This window comes from Chiloscyllium plagiosum, unplaced genomic scaffold, assembly GCF_037043375.1.
Source record: "Chiloscyllium plagiosum isolate Xiang-an unplaced genomic scaffold, Cpla_swu_hap1 HiC_scaffold_16, whole genome shotgun sequence".
NCBI lineage: Eukaryota > Metazoa > Chordata > Chondrichthyes > Orectolobiformes > Hemiscylliidae > Chiloscyllium > Chiloscyllium plagiosum.
Window position 1 is genome coordinate 38,748,302 of NW_028270154.1, and position 22,534 is coordinate 38,770,835.

Sequence of the window (22,534 nt, forward strand, 5' to 3'; positions counted from 1 at the left end):
TCCCAGTACAGGTGCCAGTACCACATAAATGAAAACCGATCTCTCCAAACCAATCTTTAACAAGCACATTTACCTCTCTAATCTTACTTCTGCTACACCAATTTGACTATAGCTTATTGCCTTTGAGATTATTTTTTAGTTTTATCTCCTAGCTAGTCATACTCCCTCAGCAGAACCTCATTCCTGTTGCTACCTAAGACATTAATACCCATGTGCACCACGACACCAGATTGTCCCCTTTCACTGCAAGTTCCTTAGCAGCCCAGAATACATGTTCCAAATCCTGACAACAGATAGGCAAGGAGAAAGTGAGGACTGCAGATGTTGGAGATCAGAGCTGAAAATGTGTTGCTGGAAAAGCGCAGCAGGTCAGGCAGCATCCAAAGAACAGGAGAATCGACGTTTCGGGCATAAGCCCTTCTTCAGGATAGGCAACACAGCCTTCTGGACTCTTGCTCTTTGCTGCAAAGAGCATGTCCCTGACAGGACAATCCTCTACACCAGCCCTATAATTCATCCCTTTTGGTTTCCTGTATTGTGATGCAATGGTCAGTTTTCTTATTCACCCTGCAGCCCTTCCATACACGTAACAGTAACCTCAAGCACGCAACGCTGAGGTTCATCCATTTCAATTTTCTGGATCATCACCTTTCTCTCTCTCACGTTTCTATTGATCAAATCAGAAGATCCTTTTCTACATTGCTTTCCTGGTGTTTGAATCAAGGACATCACTGAATGAAGAAAGGTTTATAGTGGAGTTGCTCAGGGATTAGTGTTAGGACTCCTGCTCTTGATGATATAAAAAACTTGGAACTATTATTAACTAGAAGGATAGTGCAGAACTTCAAAAGGATGTGGAAATGTTGGAGGGATATCCAGTCAAGTGGCAGATGAAATTTAATGCAGTACACTAGGTCATTTGTTTTGGAAGGAAGAACACAGAAAAAAATGATAGAAAATAAAAAGGTATAATTATGAAGGGGATTCAAGGAAAGAAGAATCTGGTTGTTTATTTATATAAATCATTTTTTTTTTGGTGGCGGCACAGGTAGAGTGTGAGATTAATTAAGCGTTCAGTTTTTTGGGTTTTATCAATAAGGGCTTCCAGTATAAAGGCAAGGAAGTTATGTTAAGTTTATATTAAATATTGGTTCAGCCTCAGTGGAATACTGAATCCAGTTTTAGGCATTATACATTAAGGTCGGTGTAGAAAAGGTCACAAAAATTGTTCCAAGATGAGTTTACATATGAAGATTGAAGATTCTGGGACTATTTTCTGGAAATAAAACGATTGAAGGAATTTGATTGAGGTATTCAAAATTACGAGGGGTCTCCACAAAGTAGATAGAGAGAAATTGTCCCCATTAGTGGAAGGATCAACGACCAAAGGGGCACAAATAAAAACAATGTTAAAGTGTGAAAAAGCTTTTCCACATTTCAAGTAATTAATGTGTGAATGGGTGGCAGGGTGGCTCAGTGGTTAGCACTGCTGCCTCATAGCGCCAGGACACAGGTTCAATCCCAGTCTCGGGTGACTGTCTTGTGTAGAGTTTGCACATTCTCCCAATGTCTACATGAATTTCGTCTGGGTACTCTGGTTTCCTCCTACAGTCCAAAGATGTGCAGGTTAGGTGAATTAGCTATGCTAAATTGCCCATAGTAATCAAGGATGTGTAAATTAGGTGCATTAGGTAGGGATAAATATGGGGTAGGTGGACTGGGTCTGGATGGATTACTCTTCTGAAGGTCAGTGTGGACTTATTGGGCCTGAGGGCCTGTTTCCATACTGTCGGGGCTCTGTGATAATAGGAACTGAAATGTGCTACTTGAGAGTGTGGAAGAGTCAATTAAGGGTTCTAAAGAGTATTGGATCATAATTTAAGAGACAGATGAATAGCATGAGTTGAATTTGTCGATCCTGGCGCTGTGAGGCAGCAGTGCTAACCACTGAGCCACCCTGCCACCCATTCACACATTAATTACTTGAAATGTGGAAAAGCTTTTTCACACTTTAACATTGTTTTTATTTGTGCCCCTTTGGTCATCGATCCTTCCACTAATGGGGACAATTTCTCTCTATCTACTTTGTGGAGACCCCTCAGACATGACAGGAAAAGTGGCTCCTTTTTATGCTGTAGGCATTTAATGATTCTAGCTCATACACAGCCTGAAGAATCAAATTCTAAATGGAATGATAAAGCAGTAACGTGAGCTCAAGCCCCATGGAGCATACACTCCACACAAGAGCAGAATTTGTAGTAGAAAGTGGCAGAACACTTTGTATGTGTATAAAACACTCAGCATAAAGGGGCAGAACACTTGAAACAAGGGGACAGAACAGTAAATAATGAAAAACCACAAAATAAGTTTATTAAAATGAATGTTATCTCTTTTTTTCTCTCCACAAATTCAACCATTCTACAAAACGTTTTTGTTCTTAGTTTCCCATATTCATAGTATTGCTTTTGAGAGAACATCTATTAAATTAAAATTCAACATTTGAACAAAATGCTTGCACAATGTAAAAAGTATCCATCATAAAATATGAACTGTTGTGCTTGATATTTAATTAATTCATTCATTCGCAGGATATGGGTGTCACTGGCTGGGCCAACATTATCCTTGCGAGTTGCCCTTGAGTAGGTGATGGGAAGCTGCCTTCTTGAACTACTGCAGGCCACATGGTGTAGGTACACCCACAATGCTGTCAGGGAGAAGGGCCATGGTTCTGACCTAGTAATACTGAGGGACCAGCAATACGTTTCCAAATCAGGATTGAGTGTGATTTGGAGGAAACTTGCAGGCAGTGGTGTTGCCATGCATTCACCACCTTGTACTTTGAAATGGTAGTGGCCATAGATTTGGAAGGCATTATAGAGTCATAGAGATGTACAGTACAGAAACAGTCCCTTCAGTCCAACTCATCCATGCTTACAAGATATCCTAAAGTAATCAAGTCCCATTTCATGCATTTGGCCCATACCCCTCTAAACCCTACCTATTCATGTGTCACTCCAGATGCCTTTTAAAATGTTGTAATTTTACCAGTCTCCACCATTTCCTCTGGCAGCTCATTCCATACACACATCAACCCCTGCATGAAAAAGTTGTCCCTTAGGTCCCTTTTCAACCTTTCCCCTCTCACCATAAACCTATGTCCTCCAGTTCTGGACTTCCCCATCCCCAGAGAAAAGACCTTGTCTATTTACTCTATCCATGCCTCTCATGATTTTGGTGCATTTCTGCAACGCATCTTTTAGATGGTACACATTGCTGTTAGTAAGTGCCAGAGAGAGAAGGACTGTGGTACCATGCTAGCAGGCTGTGCGGTCAAGCTTTCTGAGTGTTGTTGGAAATGCATCCATGCATCACTCTAGTGACTTGTGCCTTGTAGACAACGGAGAGGCTTTGGAAAATAATTTAGTGAGTTACTCGCCACCGGATGCCTAGGGCTATCCTGCTCCAACAACCACAACCATCTTCCTTTGTACTATGACTTCAACCAACATAGAGCAGCCTCCCCCATCCAACCCCTGCCCCCTCACTCCATCAAATTCCCATTGACTCTAGTTTTGTTAGGGCTCCTAGGATATTGAGGAATGACCAGGTAAAGTGTCTACATGTCAGGTTTATTAGTTATTGGATGAATTCTTTTACATAAACTTTGCCACAAAAATATACCAGACACTAACAAAAGATTACAGACCAAACTGCAGACATTAAAACATAAATCTGTTGAGGCCCTTTAATAATAAATTCCTGTCTTTTCCTCTGCAGTGTCCAGCTCTCCTGGTAGGGCTACTTGAGGTTTCAGAGCTGCAATCTCTGGGGAAAATATCACATTCTGCAGCCAACAAATGGACCCTCATTTCACCCCAAGATCCAGGTCCCAAAGCCCACAGCAAAGTGTTTCTCATTAGGTCAGAACCCTGCTAAAACTAACCAATTATAAGCAGTATTGCTAAGTAATGAGCCTATGTTCTCACTTTTTAAAAAGTCTATGATTGCTGAGGCCACAATCAGTAACTTACCCTTTACATGTTAAAAGTGATCCCAATTGTCATCCAGCATTATAACTAAACGTTATTCTTGGAAATCTTGGAAGAGCGAGCAATGATTATGGATTGCTATTGAATTTAGAGACAGTAAGATAAATCATATCAAAAGTCTAACTCATTGGGTATACAGTGATTTATGATAGTGCAATTCAAAATTCTAAGAGTCACTGTTTAATTGGAAGTAAAGGAGAGCAAAGACTTCTGCATGATGTGTGCCAATGATGTTGACATTAAGCCTAACTGCTTGTTTCTCATTTGCCAATCAACCTACCATTTCTTCTTGTTCCATCTGTCTACATTTTTGTAACTGGCCTCCTGTTTATACCTTACTGAATGGTTTCTTCAGTCACCTACGTTTACCACATTCCTTTCATCTATCCTGTGTATTTTTCGATATTTTCTAATTGACCTGTTCAGAAGTATTACTACATACCCTTAGAGCAGGTGGGACCTGAATTCTGGCTTCTTGGTTAAGCGGCAGGGAAATTACAACTACACCACACAATCTTCACAATACCTCTCCCTTTTCTGTAAATATCTGGTTTTCTTTTCCTGCTATCCCAAATAGATTGATCCCACTGCAATTCATGACTTTGGAACATCCCCACTGCTGTTTTTCACCAGCTATAGGAACAAACTTTCACGTTTTGCCATGAAATGCATAGAGGTTGGGCATATTCACCACGAGTGAATTCTTTTGAATCATCTCCACAAGCCATTCACACTTGCACTCAAGATCAATCAAGGGAAACAGCATAAATATTCTGGAAGCAAACCCATGATCGGAGTTTCAAAGGTCATATGGTTTAACAGGGAGCACAGAAAGATGAAAACACTGAAGAATGAGATGTCATCAGAAAGATTATTTTTAAAAGAGATAATAATGGCAGTGATACCTGAATTAACTATTTCAAAACAAAATATATCTTGTTCCCAACAGCCTTTTAAATATTTGTTTTGAAGATATCTTTGAAATACTTAAACCACATTACAGAACACTCACAATTGAGATATTTTTACAAGAATTATTTTATGAAAGCACTGTGGCACAAATGTTTAGATTTATTTTATATAAAGAAAGCTATTCTGTCTTGAAAATGGGCAACATATCTTACAATATAACTCTCAGAAGTCATTTGGCACCTTCGCTGGATTAATCTACAATCAAGCAGATTGACTGTAAAACTAACATATATTCTATCGTAAGGGACCAATAAATAATTCAAGGATTCCTGGTCAATCCACTCAAACTTCAAATGATGCGAAGACTCAAAGCTATTGTTTCGAGGAACACAAAACTGTAGGGACATCACAAGGAATCTCAACACAATTGGTATGCTTTGTGGAACAATAAATCAAAGTTAGCATTGCAGTCTTTTGCTTGACTTACAAAAGTTGGCTGATTACAGCAATCAACAGGAATAGCATCTGACCTCACCATGAAAGACATTTAAATCAGTAACTGTTTCAACAGCTAGAGATAGGAAAACATTCAAAATAAACCAGTTAAAAGGACTGCTTTTATAAACCAGCTACTGGGCCAGAGGTCAACACAGTTGCCTCTCTCTGCACCAGGACTCCTCAAGATTTTCTCAAGGGCTATCTATGTTTTGATTCTCCGGTACTAATGTTTGATGTCATTTTACATTCTCACTCCTTTATCATTAGGTGAAGTCATGTGGTATCATTAGTTTCTGTGTTTGTATTGTCCTAATGAGGTACTTGGACACATACAAAACCAGAAGTGAAACAATGCACCAATATTTTCAACAGTAAACACACCTCCATTACAACCTAAAGCCACATGTAAGTAAACACTAAATTTCTTATTGTTTAAATTGCAACAAGATAACAGCCAGTTTTCTTTTAAATGATAACTGACACTTCTATGCACAAGAAGTTATCACTCTAAATACTTCTTCCACAGACTGAAGTTAGTTAAATAGTTGCAAGTTTGTCTCCAACTGTCACTACATCTCAAATAGTTCACAGCCTGATGTGTTTTGGATTGTGATAATACATAAATGCAAATATTCATAGAACAGAACTGTTCAATATTGAATTATTCAATTGATAGGGTCCATTACAATGAAATTTATAATGCTTCTTCTCCAACCATAGTAGTCCCTGAACTTTAACAGCCTTAAGTTAGAGTCTCCACAGTCAATTACCAGAAATTCATGATCTTAGTGTCTTCAAGATTTCCTAGTTTTCAGCCAGAGTATTCTTTTGTTAAAAAGTTTACATCTGTTTTACCCTTGCAAACTGACCTCATTTGCATACATAACCTACTGTTCCCTGAAATATTTGCATACAATTATTAACTGTCATAATTTACAGAAATAACTTTCAGGAACAGTTGCTTAATAAATTAAGTTTTAACTTTATTTAAAACAAAACTGAGCTGCTGATTATTTTTAAAGTAAAGCACTCAAACTTTTAAAAAGGGACTCCTTAAAATACCTACATATCTATTCAGAGTTCATTGGCTACTGCATAAACACAATTGATTTATGGCATAATATTCCACAGGTATAAAATGGTCTTTTATCAATGCATGATCTGAGATGGTGAATATCAACAGGCAGATATTGTGGATCATGTAACAGCCAAAAACTACAAATAAGTTTAAAGATTTGTATATACACCAAAAGAGGCAAAGTCTATGCTCTGAGACAATCACAGTCATTCTAGGTTTAAAAAAAAAGAATTTTACCTATTAACACCAATGATTGGGAATTGGAATATATAGTAGTGGACAATTACATATCTCGAGCAAGATTGTTTTGTGCTGATTTACAGATTTCAGGGACCAACTTTAATCAGATGGTAAACTACATAACCAACAAGTTGGAAAGAGTCTACTTGAATTTTGTCATGGACTTCTAGGTTGCTTTTAACATTCTGATGGACAAATTGCCTTCTGGTGCACTCTAATTATAAACATGTTTAATTATCAATTGCAACTTTTCATTAAGTTGATCAGGTCTGACTTATTAAGTCTCCATCATGAACAGGGTTTGTATTTCAGTTCTGTGCAATAAATTAGAATTCTTGTTATTGGAACTTGTTCAAAATAGTAGAAATTTAAAACTTACAATGAGTCATAGAGATGGACAGCATGGATACAGACCCTTCAGTCCAACCCATCTATGCTGACCAGATATCCCAACCCAATCTAGTCCCACCTGCCAGCACCCGACCCATATTCCCCCAGACCCTTCTTATTCATTCACTGCTCTACAATTATAGTAATTAGTGGCAGTAAGTTTTGTAGTGTGTATTCCTTTTATCAAACACTGTACACAAAGTAACAATGAATCTCATTTTACCTTCTCTTAAGAAAAAAAATTTATAAAGTACCTAAATGTGCGTCAACACTGAATACTGAACATTAACTTACGGTTGATAGAAATGCTTTCATTACTAGTACAGTAGTACTAAAATAGGATAGCCTTAGTACTTCCAACAAAGGGAATTCCATTGCCTAGTTCAGCAAAGGGTTCCACCAAAATAATTGCACTACTATGTGTTGGATGAGAGATTAACCAATTTATTACAAATGTACTGCACAGGGCAAGATGTTTAAACAGTAGAAACAAAATAAGCAGTCAACTTAAAAAAAAAACTAAATTATCTGTAATTTACAGATTGGAGCTGGAATGATTGTTTATTTCCATGGGCCAGATAAACACGGTGGTAAAATAATGTCTAACTTGCAAACTGTAATTATGCTGTAAAGCAAGACATGAAGTTGCCCTCTTTACAATGGGATCTTACTTTGACAATGCCTACATGTACAACACGTTTTCTAACTCCTCCCATTCCCAGTATTGAATTTCATTTGCTTGAGAGAAATTTATTATGGTTCATTGACCAAAAGGAACGGATGCCTATAGAATTTTGATTTAAATATTGAGTTTTGTTTTTTGGTATTGCACGCAGTTCTTGCTATAGATATAAATATCACAGGGTACTGTATATTTCTCTATTTACACTGCACGTGAAGGAACACTTTCCAGCGGTCCCAACAACCCAGCAAACAATAAAAGTAACTTGCATGTCTGAACCATGTGAAAATTTCATCTGAACTTCATAACTAAACTGTGTTTCAGGATAAAGGTAAAACCATTTAATATATTTTAATCCCCATCAGTGAAGCATGTTGTTGAAAGCAAAGACAAAACATTCAAATTAGCAATCTGTGCTTTAGACACCTTCAATCACTAAAATGGGTTTCTTTGTACAACATTTAAAGCAGGAATTTAAGAATACAAGACATCTGTCCAATTGTTCCCAAGAAACTTGGAATCAAAAGAATTTCAACCACTTTGTTGGCAGGCAACTGGAAAGTTTTTAAACCACTTGAATGATACTTGAGACTTGCATCCATTTGTCTTTTGAGTTCAGAACATGGACCCTTGTTCCATTCACAAAGACATTTAGAAAACGGAGATAAGAGCGAAAACTCCATATAACAAAGCACAAGGATATGCCACAAGTAATTGCTGTCCCTCCATGGCCAAGGCAGAGATGAAGATCTTAGAAGCTGACAAACTGCACCAGCCAATAATCATAGCAGCAATAATTACGCCCAGCATGCCTCTATTGGAAAAAGAACACAACAATATTAGTTGTTTCTCGTGAATTTTTTTAAACAATAATTGCCTTTCTGATTTAGCAACAATTTCCTGAAACACACATCTTTATTTGCATAATTTAATTTTGTTACAATATTAAGAACATATTTAGAGAACAAGATTTCCTATAGTAAAATTGAACAGAAAAAACTCAAGTCCATTTCAACCAAAAAGGCAGCTCATGTAGTCATGATCATTCCCAGCTGACAGCAGTGCAAATATGGCATAGATATGTACACAATTTTTCCGAATTTCACAGATAAAAACTTTGCTAAAAACATAGGATCGATAAAACTCAACAGTATTCAGTGTTGAGAAAAATATTCAGATTTGTTATATTGTTAAATAAAGATTGTATTTTACAATGGTACTAATGGGCTGAAGTGTGTTTATTTCAATGCAAGGAATATTAAAAGGTCAGGCAGATGAGCTTGGAGCCTGGATCAGTACATGGAACTATGATGTTGCAGCCATTACAGAGACTTGCTTGAAAGAGGGGCAGGACTGGCTGCTCAATGTCCCAAAGGTTTTGTTGTTTTAGACAAGATAGAAGATAAAAGAAGTGGAAGAGTTGCATTACTTAATCAGGGAGTGTCGCATTTTCACTCTGGGAATAGTACAGGGCTCAGCCACTGAGGTAATATGGATAAAACTCAAAAATAAGACAGGTGCAATCACTCTGATAAGATTATACTGTAGCGCCCCCACCCCCCCCACCCACCACCACCACCAACAGCCACCGAGACATTGAGAAACAAATACGTAGATTGTGGAAAGATGCAATAAGAACAATCTAAGTTGTCATAGCGGGGTGACTTTAAATTCTCCAATATTGATGTGTCTAACTTAGATCAAGAGGCTTTGATAGGACAGAATTTGTTAAGAGCATCCTCGAGGATTTCTTTAAATAATATGTGGATTATGCTAGGTATGATTCCAATCAGAGAGCTTCCCAAGTTTTGCTAGGGCTCCTTGATGCCATACTCAGAGGCTGCTTTGAAGAACAAGGGTAATCAGACTCAATTCACCTCTGGACTTTAAAAATCTTTTCCCATTTTTGGACCAAGACTGCAATGAGGCCAGCAGGTGAGTGGCCCTCGTGGAATTAAAACTGAGTATCAGTTTTGTTTGAGAGTGCCACTTTCTGATTTTATCAACAATCACTTCCATCAGCTGATGATTGACAGTACACTTATTGGCCATCAGTGATCAGGTTGGATTTATCCTGCGATGGCTTTGGACACACCAGAACAGTTTTCCATGCTATCGGGATAGACATCAGTATTGCAGTTACACTAGAATAGCTTTCTCGGGGCACAGCTAGTTCTGCAACATATGCATTCAGTACTATTGCCAAAATGTTTTCAGGACCCATCACGTTTGTAGCTTTTTGCAGGCTAATTTAACTGAAATGTTAAATCTATGTATTCTTCACATTAGCATATACCATAATGTATTTCACTATTCCACATGTTTTATTATAGCAAGAAAACGTACAAACCTAAATGTAAACAATCTCCATGCCTACTCTATTCTGCAACAGAACTATGTACATATAACATACACAACCCCAAGATGTAATGAAACAGTGATGCTCACATAAGAATCTCTCTCAAAATCAAACGGACGGACATCATAAGTTTTTACATTTACAAGCGAAACATTATCTCTGGGAAATTACATTAAATAGTTTACGCTATTGTTCATATAGATACTTACTGCAAAGAGAAAATCACAGCAAAACTTGACAGGATAATCATTGGAAGCAGGCAATATCCAAGAACGCTAGCCACACAACCAAAGGACACTCCGGTCATACTCATCAAGTTCAACAAACAGTACATGCCGAGACACCCGATAGCACTGATCCCATACACATAACCAAACTGGATTTTGCCAACCTAAAAGGAATTAAAAAGGCGATATAAACTCTTATACAGAAATACTTTACATAATCACAAGGTAATGCAATCTAGTTTCTATATTATTTATTGGGCAATACTAAAACCATTAACTTGTAGGTTGAATTGTAGTATAATGTTGCAATTCTTTTACACAAAAAACACGCTCAAAGCAGTATTAGAAGTTCACACGTGACCCTATGCTGCCCACAGTTGTCAGATTCAGTGTATATGATGGCACGTAAAGGACTGAAAGTTAATTACAAAGCAGAGAACAACCAGATTATTGATTAAAATGTTAAAGATTACATGCACTTTCTGCCATTAATTTTACTCCTTTGTCACAGTTTTTAGTTACATTTGACTGTAAATGAAATCATGAAGTCTGGTCATTGTGAGTATCAAAAGGCTTTTCTCTTTGACTTGGGAATTTGCCCGAATATTGCAACCATTGTATATATGCATAAACAAAATCCCTGGGCAGCACCAGAGGAAAATTACTAGCAAAGAATAAAACTGCTATTGTAAGTCTGTTTTTGCAGTTGATGCTTTTTAGCACCTTAGAAGCTCTCGCTGTGACCTATTCACACAGCATCTGATCTTGAACTCAATGTTGAGAATTTGTGTAAAAAAAAAATCTTATTTTCAGGACTATAGTCAGTTTCCTTGGCACACAAAATATTCAGTTTTTTCTTCTCTACCATTTCACTTAAAAAATTGCTAATGGCAGAAAATATTTGAACAATTAATAATTCTTCAAATGTGTATAAACAACTTCTGGCAAATGCAGAAAATATGAATTCAGTCACAGGGAATTAAGTATGGCCAAGTATGGCTGTACATTTTGCCTCAGCTAATGTTCCCGGACCATTCTCACAACAAGGGTCAACACTAGGTGGCAATCAAAAGCCTAAATCTTGGTTGGTTTCTCTGACGTTATAAAGACAGGAAACGAACTGTTGTTTTAGGTGTCTGGGCAATTTCAGTCAGGTTAACAACAACTGTATTAAAAACGTCAAGGAAGTTCAAAACAGAATTAACAGTTGAAAAGCATATCCACTGAAGCCTGAATGTGAAGTCAGATCATATATCATTAGTACATTCTGAGATAGAGGAGCAGTTGCTTTTTTAAAATCTAAATAGCGTTTGGTTTAACTCTGGAATTACAATGATTTTCGCTTAGCGTTAACTATGCAATTCCAAAACAGGTACTGGAAGTGTGGAAAAATACACAGAATTTCCGATGTATAAAAAAACAAGACAAACTGCCTTTAACATAACACAACATCCCAAAACACTTGACTGGAATGTTGCCAAACAAAGTTTTACACAGAAACAAAAACAGAAGTTGCTGGAAAAGCTCTGCAGGTCTGGCAGTAAGTGTGGACAGAAATCAAAGTTAACATTTTTAACCCTTCCTCAGAACTATGCCACTTCCAGACCTGTTGAGCTTTTCCAGCAACTTCTGTTTTTGTTTCTGATTTACAGCATCCACAATTCTTTCCATTAAAAACTTAACATAGAATTGCTCAAGACAAAATCTTAAAATGAAGGAGTATTTAAAGGAGCGAAATGAGGTAGAGAAGCAGAAGATTTAGGGATGTAATTCCAGAGCATGGGGCTTGGCAGCTGAAGGAATGGCCACCAATGTTGGAGCAACAAAAAGTCAGGCAAATGCTCAGGAGACCAGAATTGGAGGGATCTCAAATGGTTGTGAATTTAAACAAAGACTATTGAGAGAGGGAGCAGCAAAGCCATGGAGGAAACAAAGTCTAAAATATTACTATGAAGGCTCTTCTGCCTAAGAACTAGTGAAGATCAATGAGTAGAGCAAAGATAGGTAAATAGGTTCAAGTTACAATACAGAGTTTTCAACTGACTTCAGTTTGAGGAGGGTGCAGATTGGAGGCCTGGTCAGGAGAACACTGGTCCAGCTGAGTCCCAAGATATTAATAGTAGGGATGAGACTTTCATTAATAGATAAGCATGGGACAGAGGTGAAAAAGAGACTGAGGCAGACCACCTTAGATGTACGGTAGATATGAAATTGAAATTTAGGTCACTATCAAGTACACAGTTTGATTCAGATACTGACTAAAGAAAATGATGGAATCAAAATAAGAATTGTGTTCAAAGTTTGTGAGAAGATTTGTAGCTCGGGTGCTCGTTGCTGTGGTTCTGTTCGCCGAGCTGGAAGTTTTTGTTGCAAACGTTTCGTCCCCTGTCTAGGTGACATCCTCAGTGCTTGGGAGCCTCCTGTGAAGCGCTTCTGTGGTGTTTCCTCCGGCATTTATAGTTGTCAGTTTCAGCTGTCCGCTGTAGTGGCTGGTATATTGGGTCCATGCTTCTAGGAATTCCCTGGCTGTTCTTTGTTTGGCTTGCCCTATAATGGTAGTGTTGTCCCAGTCGAATTCATGTTGCTTGTCGTCTGCGTGTGTGGCTACTAGGGATAGCTGGTCATGTCGTTTCGCGGCTAGTTGGTGTTCATGGATGCGGATCGTTAGCTGTCTTCCTGTTTGTCCTATCTAGTGTTTTGTGCAGTCCTTGCATGGGATTTTGCTGTGTATCGGGTTCTTCGTTCTGCTGAGTTGTTGTCTGAGTGTGGCTGTTGGTTTGTGTGCTGTTATAAGTCCTAGTGGTCGCAGTAGTCTGGACAGATAACCAGGTCTGACCTACAAAGAATGAAACCTGAAAGCAACAACACCCCCAGATTCTATGGACTACCTAAAGTGCACAAACCAGACATCCCACTCAGGCCCATAGTATCACTACCAGGGACACCATCACACAAACTGGCTAAAGAACTGCAGCAGAACGAAGGACCCGATACCCAGCATGAGCAAAACTAATGTAGTGTACAAAATCCCATCCAAGGACTGCACAAAACACTACATAGGACAATCAGGAAGACAGCTAATGATCCGCATCCATGAACATCAACTAGCCACGAAACGACACGACCAGCTATCCCTAGTAGCCACACACGTAGACGACAAGCAACATGAATTTGACTGGGACAATACTACCATTATAGGGCAAGCGAAACAAAGAACAGCCAGGGAATTCCTAGAAGCATGGCACTCATCCACAAACTCCATCAACAAACACATCGACCTGGACCCAATATACCGGCCACTACAGCGGACAGCTGAAACTGACAACCGGAAGCGGTAGGGACAGGCCATTATAAATGCCGGAGGAAACACCACAGAAGCGCTTCACAGGAGGCTCCCAAGCACTGAGGATGTCACCTAGACAGGGGACGAAACGTTTGCAACAAAAATTTCCAGCTCGGCGAACAGAACCACAGCATAAGAATTGTGTGCATGCTAAAATTTTGAATAATGAAACAAAAATGCTGCAAAGATTCAATAGATTAGACAGGATGTACAGAAAGAAAAACAGAGTTAATGTCACAGGGCAATGGGTTCTGACATAAGTCCACTATGTTAGAAGGTTAACTCCTTTTTCTCCTATGAAGAGGCTGCCTGGCCAGCTCAATATTTCCAGTTTCTATTTCACAAACAGAGGTGAAGTTGGCATCAAGGGAATATTGTCTTCAATCTCTGCTGTAAGCTATATCTGAATATTTAAGTAGAGCATGTTTCTGTGTATTCACTACTGATTGTCAGACAGGCAAGATATCATCAGTATTATGAACCTCAAGCCCAAAGTAGGACAAGATGAAATACATGATTAGTACCTCAACAAACAAACAAATATTGCATACCAGTAATAAGGTGGCTCCAAATGCCAAACAGAACACCATGGGCCCAGCCAGGTCAGTTTCATTCATAATGGTTCCATCTGCTGCTTTCAGTGGATGGAGGACAGTCAGTGTTTTCTGCCAGATGTGGTCAAAATTAATTCCTAATTCTACAAAATTATAGAAAATCAAAGGCAAATAAGGCATTTAAAACACAAATTAAAAATTGCAGTAGCTAGTTGATAAAAGTACTGTCAGATCAGATTGACTGCTACTTTGGATTTAAACAAAAAGCACGCAAGAAAACAGAAATAAGATTCAAACCCATACTCTTCTCTGGATATTATAGTCAAAAGGTCTGGCCAGTATTGAAAACCCTGTTTCAGACAAAAAAAAACACACTTGCATTTAACTTCTACTCTGGAAATTCTTGGACAAGGGCCTCTCCTGTTATGAAACAGTGAAGACATGTCTAGAAATACTCTGAGCCAAAGAAGAAATCATCAAAACCAGGTCCTTTGTACAAGTGCTGTAGGCAAGCTGTATTCTATGCTTAAACATCCAAAAGGCCATTTGATATTCAATAACTGGGAAAGGGCAGACAAAGCAAGGAAGCAGGGGTGGGATTAGGGATCTCAAGGGCACTGGACATATTCGGTTTTTACCTGTAACTTGGATTGTGGTTTGGCTCATTCTGGCCAGCCCAGTAGAAGACCATTACTCACCTCACTTGTGACCGGGAATTCTCAGACCAGTTCATTGGGCTAGAAAGGGGGTGGTGGGTAGGTGGCCTGGTTTGCACCGGAAGGGGGCGCAGAGAGACAGAGTGAGAGAGGGACAGAGACACAGAGACAGAGAAGTAGGATTATTCAGTACCAAGTGGCGACATGAAGTGTTTACTGTTGTAGAAGTGGTCAGGAAGATGTCAAATCAGAATTGGCTCAGGTTAAGTTTTCACATCCAACAACAGAAAAAGGGTCAATTCTTTTGGGTGTGGGAATGCTTATGTCTGTTTAATGGTTACCCTTGTGTTACAGCAGGCTTTTAATCTTCTTATTCCCACTGGGTAGTATTCCTTAAGCTTAGCTTAGTTGCTGCCCTTTGAAATCTTTGACTTTGAGAGACTTCCACGAACATTTCCAGATGCAGGCAAAATGGCAATCAGAATTTCTCTAACAATTCCCTTGGAACCAGCTGCACTATGAATTCAGCAAAGTCCCAATGTCCAACTCCAATCTGAGCTGCTACAATGACCCGTCTGGTCATCAAAATGTCAGGGCTGATGTTGGTGAAGTAACCATTTAACAGAAATATTACTGTTCTTTAGATTAAATTAAAAAGTTAAGATTTTATTCAGTAATGGATATGGATAAGAAGCCGAATCATATCTGACAACGGTACCATGTAATATATCCCTAGCCCAAGGCGGCTGAAGGTCACAAATTTAATTGTTAATCTGCAATTGTTTGGTGCCAAGTTCAGTTTCTATAGCTGATGTCAGCAAAGTGCAGCCTGAAACACACAATAAAATAGATATTCAACATCTAGGTCACAAAGATGAATGGGTGCTCCCTGTCCTGTAATTAAAGTTCTGATGTTGAATTTCAAAATTTCTTAAGTTATCAACTGCTAGTTTACAGAAGAATATTGGAAACAACTGCTTCCTTAGCTTTGGAATTACACATTTACATCAATCAAGGGTGCAGGAATAAAAATCAGGCAGAATTTTCAAGGGGTGGTCAAATGTCGTTTACCATTTTATAATACAAATTTGTCAGACAATACTTTGTGCATCTGGGCAGAACTTTATGCCTGCTGCAATTTCATGTTCACTATTCCCAGTGTTAGAACCTGAAATAATTCTGAAATAACATGATGAAATTACAAAAGGAACTCAAGCACTCATAAGTATTATCCAACTTCAGATCACTCCTAAGAAAAATGTTTAAAAATGATTGGTGAACATTATACCAATATGCTAAACTGAAGATCCACCCAATGGAATTTTGGTATATCCATCTGGATTAGTGAGCACAAAAGTTAAAATAAACAACATTCCAGCATATGTTTACAGCAATATAATTTTTGTATGTTTCTTACATACCACTAGAAAGCTACATTTTTACCTTCCAATAATGGGGCTTCGTCTTCAAAACTGTTGCCGTATACTGACTGTGGAGAGCTAGGAGTGAAGGTTGGTGTAGGTTGATAGATCTGTCCCGTGTATGGCTGTTGGGACCCTGTTGGATAAAAATATCCAGGCTGCTGAGTGTGACTGTCATACTGCCTGTATGCAAAAAAAAGTTAAAACAGCATTAGAGGTCCTTGTTGTTAGAGTTTCTGGTCACTGTACCAATAAGGATTTTTGTCAAGTATCTAGATGCTGACATTTTCTAAATGTCCCATTTTTAAAAAGGTGGTCCATACCAGACTGTAACTTTGATAAATGCCCCTCTTGCTAAGAGATCACCTTTGAAGATTTCCACTTCTAACTTGAGATTTTAAGTGCAGAACCGTACCCAAACTGTCTTCAACTACAGAGAGATTGGAAAAGATGGACTTGTTTCTAGAGAGCAAAGACTATTTAAAAAGTGACTTGATAGAGGTGTTCATAACCATAGGGCTAATAAGGAGGCATAGTTTCCTATAAGTAACCAAAGGACACAAATTTAAGGTGATTAGCAAAAGACTAGAGGTGCATTAGGACTTCTGCTTTTTTTTAAAACAAAGAGACATGCACCTTAGAGTATGTGGGACAAATTCAATAACAACATTAAAAGGTAATTTGATAAATACTTGAAAAAAAAAACTGCATGGCTCTGTGGAAAAATGGAAGAAATGGATTAACTGGGTGGCCATTAGATGAAGAAGAATTTCTTTTATCAGAGTCTGGAATCTGTGGAATTCTTTACCCCAGAGGACTGTTGAAGTTGGGTTATTAAGTATATTCGAGGTTGAGAGACAGGTTATTCATCAGTAAGAGAACCAGGGGTTATGGGGTAAAGGCAGGAAATTACAGTTGAGGATCATCAAACCAACCATGATCTCGCTGAATAGCAGGGAGGCTCAATGGACTGAATTACCTACTCCTGCATCTTATTCTCAAATGGCTTTCTGTCCTGCATCATACTATGATTAAATTTTATATAGTACTGTAGCTACTTTCCCCTTTAATTCTTTTAAATGTTTAACTTACTATAAAAAGAATGACAAAATTCTTTAATCATTTTCACTCTCCAAAATTATGCATCTTCTTTTTCATCTTCACATCCATTTTTTTTTAAAATGGTAATATGTAAGTAAGTTAGCTCGCTGAGCTTGAAGGTTTGTTTTCAGACATTTTGTCACCATACTAGGTAACATCAGTGAGTGTCTCCTGTGAAGCGCTGGTGGTATGTCCCGCCTGTCTATTTATAGGTCTTGGTTTCTTAAGGTGGGTGATGTCATTTCCGGTTCTTTTTTCCAAGGGAAGACAGATAGGATCTAAATCAATGTGTTTATTGATGGAGTTCTGGTTAAAATATCATGCCTCTAAGAATTCTCTGAGAGACCTTGTTTTGCCTGTCCTAGGAAGTACGTGTTGTCCTAGTCAAAGTGGTGTTCTTCTTTGTCTTTATGTATATTACCTAGTATAGTGACACTCACTGATGATGTTAACCTAGTATGGTGATGAAATATCTGAAAACAAACCTTCAAGCTCAGCGAGCTAACTTACATATCATCAACCTGAGCTACAAATCTTCTCAAAAATCGCTAGAATAGAAATATCTCCACACTTTCGAATTTAACACAAAAACACAAAGTTGGGAAAATCAAAAATTATTTTGCTCAAGGTTCAAAGTTCTCTCTGAATTTTGTTTTAATCCACATGTACATGTGGAAACAATGTAACATGTACAATTTCCAATGTTAATCAACTTTAGAAACAAAAATCCTACATGCATACTTTTAAAAGTTACCAAAAGCATGGAAGAAATAAAGAATAAAACAAAGGATAATTAGCATGGTATTCAAAATGGTAATTCAATATGAAACCAAATAAAAACAAAACATTGCATTATTTTCCATAGCCTTTCAAATTCTTGTGTACCTATTCCTTTGAGTACAAGACAAATTATCCATTTTCTTGTCATAGTTAAATAATTTAATTGCATTGACGCACAAGATAAGTTTTACACTTTCTTTATGCCAGACATGACAAATTGTTAGTAACTTACTTCCTGCACCCTGTTTTGTACCTCACTGCCCCATTTGTTGCTTCACCAAGTCTCTCACACTCAGAAGCAGTAAGCAGGGAAGTCTGCAAGGCTGGAGGGTTTGGGCAAGGAACCAGTTAGTTGCGATTCTTTCAAGCCAACCCTACCGTCTTCTCTAAACACAGCCATTTCTGTATATCCACACACCCCTCACCCACACTAGATCTTTACCAGCCAATGTGAGCAGCCACACATCTAAAGAGATAAAAATCAGTCAAACAGAGCATTGTGACCTAAAAATATATTTATATCCAAAAAGCTGAGGATCCCTCAGAAACCCTCATTAGTTTACAACCAGACAAATTCCTCAAATGATGGCTCCTTTTTGCTACCATCTCCTACTTTGAGAGCTTTCTGTATCCCTGCACTCTAAATGGGCAAGCTGCCAAACAATCAGCTATCACCTTGTGCAGCTTCAAACTCCATTGGAAATTTGGCATTGCATGGTATCACAACTTCATGAAGCACCAATTGGTAGAACAGCACATTACTCTCCAAAAGCTTAGACAGTAACACTTATAACCAAGGGTGGGGCAGTTGGTGGACTGGTGTGCAGCTTAAACAGAACTTGTCATGAAAAGAAAAAGGATCAGATGAAGTGATGCAGGTACTTAATTTCATATAATGCCAAGGCATACAGTTAAATATGACTGAAGGTGAACTATTTTATTTTCATAGATCTGATCCTTTTTTTCTTTCTATGACATGTTAAGTAGCACACCGTCCAGCTGTACTCCAGTTTTATTTTAATTTTCATCGCTAAGAACAGAAAGGTGCTATGTTACTATGAAATACATTATTCAAATGAAATGGCTAATGACCCACAGAATGAGATACCATGAGGCCATTCAGCATACTATACATAGGAGAGCATATAAAGAAATTATTTTATAAATTGGAATATGAAAAGCTTTGAAGTATTACAAAGAACACTGTAAACATTCAAACTGTCCTGCTTCATTGATACATCCTGTCTCTGTCAGCAGGTACAGAACTAGCACCAAGTCTAAGTGCCAACAATGATGAGGATGCTCCTGTGCAATCAAGTCAGTGATTTTAACTGCACATTTGTATTTACAAAAACAGGTCAGTATCAGCAGTAAATGGAAAGATACTAAAGCTTCAAGTGAGCCTGTAACCGCTGAAAGGGGATTTCAATCGCTCACCTGTTTTGGAAAGGATCCCCTGCTGCATTGTAGTCATAAGCTGATTGCCCTTGGTCATCAATGCTATAGCTTGATTGGAAGAAATCGGTGTTGAAATTATTGAACTCAGCCATTGCAACAATTCCCTTCAAGAAACAGAAACAAGTGTTTAAAACTTCGAATAAAATAATCAAGAATCTTCTTGATAGCTCTGACAAAATTGACAATATTGTTCACGACTCAATACCAGATAAACATTAAAAGTACAAACATCTGGAATAGAGCAAACTGCATAAAAAGCATCCACACAAGTATCCACTAAAATAAAAAAAAAGAGCTGCAGTTACATTCCTGATCAAGAGCTTATGCTTGAAACGTTGACTCCTGTGCCCCTCAGATGCTGCCTGACCTGCTGTGCTTTTCCAGCACCACATGTTTTGACTCTGATCTCCAGCATCTGCAGTCTTCACCTTCTCCCTGCAGTCTAGCATATCACTACCACTCTAATCCCCAATGCCTGGAGTTTGATTTAGATTAGATTAGATTAGATTAGATTACTTACAGTGTGGAAACAGGTCCTTCGGCCCAACAAGTCCACACCGCCCCGCCGAAGCGCAACCCACCCATACCCCTACATTTACCTCTTACCTAACACTACGGGCAATTTAGCATGGCCAATTCACCTGACCTGCACATCTTTGGAATGTGGGAGGAAACCGGAGCACCCGGAGGAAACCCACACAGACACGGACACGGGGAGAACGTGCAAACTCCACACAGTCAGTCGCCTGAGGCAGGAATTGAACCCGGGTCTCTGGTGCTGTGAGGCAGCAGTGTTAACCACTGTGCCACCGTGCCGCCCACTAAGGATGTTTGAGGATGTGATAGAATAAAGATGTATTTTAAAGATACTGTGTGCTTATACATACAAGAAATCCTGCCATGTCTGAAATAAGGTCAGGTATATTAGAAGGAATTAGAAGCTAACAATCAACAAATCTAGTTACATTATAACACGCACCTGCCTGGTCATGTCATAAAATGAGACTTGAACCTGCCATAGGTCCACACATCATTTTAGCCACATACATTAACTTTATAAATCAACTTACATGGAATTTAGGAAACTGTATGTTGTATGTAAATTTATTTGATAAACAACTACCTCCAGGTTTAGAATCTTTGGCATAAACTGAGCACATCTCAACAACATTGGAAGTTTTTGTCATCTGGAGTCACAATTTTGATTTCAGAGTGACAGCTGAAAAGACAGACTTGCACAAAGATTCCATCTCTTCATCATGCGGTTTGCAATTGAATGTTTTCCCTTTATCACAGCACTATAAAGTGCACAGCACTGGATGACTACTCAGAGTTGCTTTCTTCACAGACTGGAAGCAATTATTCCAGTTGGATAAATCGGCTCTCCCCTCTCTATGTAGTGTACCAAGCGATTCCATGATGAAGTATGTTTTCACCAATTTTGCACACTATTTTAATAACTGAACAACATGTGGTAACCAAGAAAATAACTCACGGATATCAGTAACACTTCAATCGACTATTCACAGAAATGAGAACAAGATTCTACTGAAATGTTATAGTTCAGACACATATTAGGAATATTACTGCTCAAAATAAACATATGTATTCCTTATCTTAGCAGTAAATTACTTAAAGCACAAACATATAAGACTAACTGCGAACTTGTGCTAACACCAATACCCACTGCAAAACTTTGACTGACATGGCATTTCCAGTGGTCAGGACTTTGAGAAACACACTTTGGCCTAAGTACAGAGGAAAAATAATTCAAATCAAAAGGTTTATTGGGCATATTACTGTCACTGACAACCCTTAGAGAACGTAAACACGCTTCGACGTAGTGCATGTCTAAGTCAGATTAGACTTTTCAGGAGGAAAAACCATACAGAATAATGCGAGGCACTGAGTTGCCCCAGACAGAGCACTAATTCAGGGCACAGAGAGGAAGGGGCACTTTGGGTTGTGAGATATTGACGTGGAACAGAGCGGCCTGTCTGAGTGCTGCAGTAAGGAGCAGAGAGAGGGGGAGAAATGCAGCGGTGCCAGGGTCCGGGTGGTGCAGTGGTCACATTAACTGAGAGATAGATGAATGGGCGCAGTGCTGCTCCTACCTGACCTGTATCCACTCACTTTGACACTTTGTTACAAACTGAGACAAAGCGCCCACAGGAAGCCGCTCGAGCGCTGACACCGACACCAGCACATCACTTCCGCCACTCGCACGCCTGCGCAACAGCGCGAACCCACGGAGCAAAGACAACACCGGTCAGCCAACGTGAAAGACTAACGACTAAGTTTACAGTTCACAGTCGGGTACAACTCCCAGCGTCGCAAGAACAAACCTGAAGTCTCCGTAAACGATTGGGACGGGGGTCGAGTTACGCATGCGCAAGAACGGGCCTGCAAGCAAGTCGACAAGTCCGTTGGACGCGTCTATGTGGCGGCGGAAGTGACGTCAGATGTCCGAGCGCCCCCTCGTGGAGAGGACAGGCAAGGAGACGAGGTGTCTCTCAATGAGGATCTTGCTGTCTGCCTTTCTGATGTCCTGCACAAATACATCCCAGTCTCTTTGAAATCAACATTACAACTTTCACACCTTTTAAAGTATAATCTATTTTCATATCCAAAGAGAATAACCACATTTCATTAAGTACTCGCATCTTGAGTTTTACAGTACAGAAAGAGGCACTTTGTCCCATCTGACGCATTTATGCTCGTCCAGCTGTTCTAATCACATTTTCTAGAACTTTGCCCATAGCCTCGTATGATATGGCTTTCAATTG

The 22,534-nt window shown here is 38.9% G+C and overlaps 1 protein-coding gene across 5 annotated transcripts; it reads right to left on the reverse strand.

The window, feature by feature from the left end:
- Positions 1-3,613: 3,613 nt before the first annotated feature.
- LOC122556608 (protein YIPF5) lies at positions 3,614-22,196 on the reverse strand. 5 transcript variants are annotated; one of them, XM_043703495.2, is made up of 6 exons: positions 22,094-22,190; positions 19,728-19,852; positions 16,432-16,545; positions 14,330-14,475; positions 10,418-10,599; positions 3,614-8,663 (listed from the first exon to the last, which is right to left on the reverse strand). In XM_043703495.2, exons 1-6 carry the CDS (start codon positions 22,135-22,137, stop codon positions 8,501-8,503), a joined length of 774 nt encoding a protein of 257 aa, XP_043559430.1. In that variant the 5' UTR covers positions 22,138-22,190; the 3' UTR covers positions 3,614-8,500. The 5 variants fall into 5 exon arrangements, with proteins under 5 accessions (XP_043559430.1, XP_043559435.1, XP_043559434.1 ...); XM_043703500.2 differs by lacking the exon at positions 22,094-22,190 and adding an exon at positions 21,436-21,470; XM_043703499.2 differs by having other exon boundaries at positions 7,591-8,663; positions 16,432-16,592; positions 22,094-22,196.
- Positions 22,197-22,534: the final 338 nt, after the last annotated feature.